Below are 1,197 nucleotides of genomic sequence, written 5' to 3'. Positions count from 1 at the left end.
TTTCCTCTTATTTACTATAGATTAAAATTTGTGTCTAAATTTTCTATCACATGTCCCACACGTTCTGATAGAGATGCTTGAAGATCTACCTAAGAAAGGAAAATTTAAGATTTTCTTGGAGTCATAGCAAAAAGATGTTTTATAAGGTTAATATTAATAGAAAACATAATAAAATGTACTAAAGATGTAAATTAAAGGGTTTCTGGATTCATAAAAAAAATTAATTACCTGGATGACTATCTGGCCACTTGGCAAATCCCCCTACTAGGCGATCTTGAGTTGATAAGATGTAATTTCTATTTTTCTCAAAGTTAGTGTATTGGAATATTTTCAGAAGCTGAAATGACAAATACAAATTTACTGATATCAAACGTTTATATTGTTCTTTAATTCCAAATTCAGATAAGTATCATTTGCATAATTACATAATATACATATATAACTAAAGCTCTCAGAGCAAGTCTCTGGGGCCCTGGCACTTAAAATTAGCCAATTAGTCAACCACATTATTGCATTTTCGTATCATGTTACCAAATCTACTGTCTTTTTCTTGACCGACTCAACATCTCTTTCTGTTGAGCTAGGACCAAATAAGATTTTGTGCTTTTTAAAAAACTGGGCTTAAACCACGTTTCCTCAGTCTGCTCAATTCAGTCAGCCAATTTTTAAAAGGTACAATTGTATTAACTCATATTTTGATTCTTATTATAGACTCTCCACCTATTAGAGACAGGGTCCAAAAATATTGCAAAAGATAGCAACCAAAATTATTAAAAAGAGAACTTTGTTTGAGAAGAGTAACATATTGTTGCTCTTTCTTTATGGAAGATAAAATGTGAGAGAAGATATGGTAATATAAAAAAGTATCTAGTTGGTGCATTTGTCTTTACTCCCAAGCTCCCTCTAAAAAAGAAACAAGAGTTATACATCAAACCATGGGGAAAGCAAATAAGGGTGAGTAGAAGGTAGACAAAAGAAATCGGCAAATCGCTGTGATTCAATCAAATTGCTGTAGTGTAATCAGAGACCCAAGGAAGTTTCAGGCCAGAATACACAGCAGGAAATCCATAGAAGCGTAGTTCTAGGCCATGAGTTTATGGAAAACAAGAGTTGTTGTTTTTCCTACCCCCATTTGCCTGATGGTTAAAGGACCCTTCTCTTCATATTTATTTTTATTATTTATTTATTTTATTTTTT

General features: G+C 32.2%; 1 protein-coding gene across 1 annotated transcript in view; it reads right to left on the bottom strand.

The window, feature by feature from the left end:
- Positions 1-1,197, bottom strand: part of PGGT1B (protein geranylgeranyltransferase type I subunit beta) — a 75,199-nt gene that overhangs the window by 5,713 nt on the left and 68,289 nt on the right. The window contains exon 8 of the mRNA XM_004706577.3: positions 229-337. Coding sequence (XP_004706634.1) covers positions 229-337 — 109 coding nt within the window. The remainder of the gene's footprint in view (positions 1-228; positions 338-1,197) is intronic.

The sequence above is a fragment of the Echinops telfairi genome, unplaced genomic scaffold (genome assembly GCF_000313985.2).
Source record: "Echinops telfairi isolate 266 unplaced genomic scaffold, ASM31398v2 ScPeMD7_7469;HRSCAF=8507_1, whole genome shotgun sequence".
NCBI lineage: Eukaryota > Metazoa > Chordata > Mammalia > Afrosoricida > Tenrecidae > Echinops > Echinops telfairi.
Note: the sequence above shows the minus strand (reverse complement) of the source record. Positions and strands in the feature narration are given on the sequence as shown.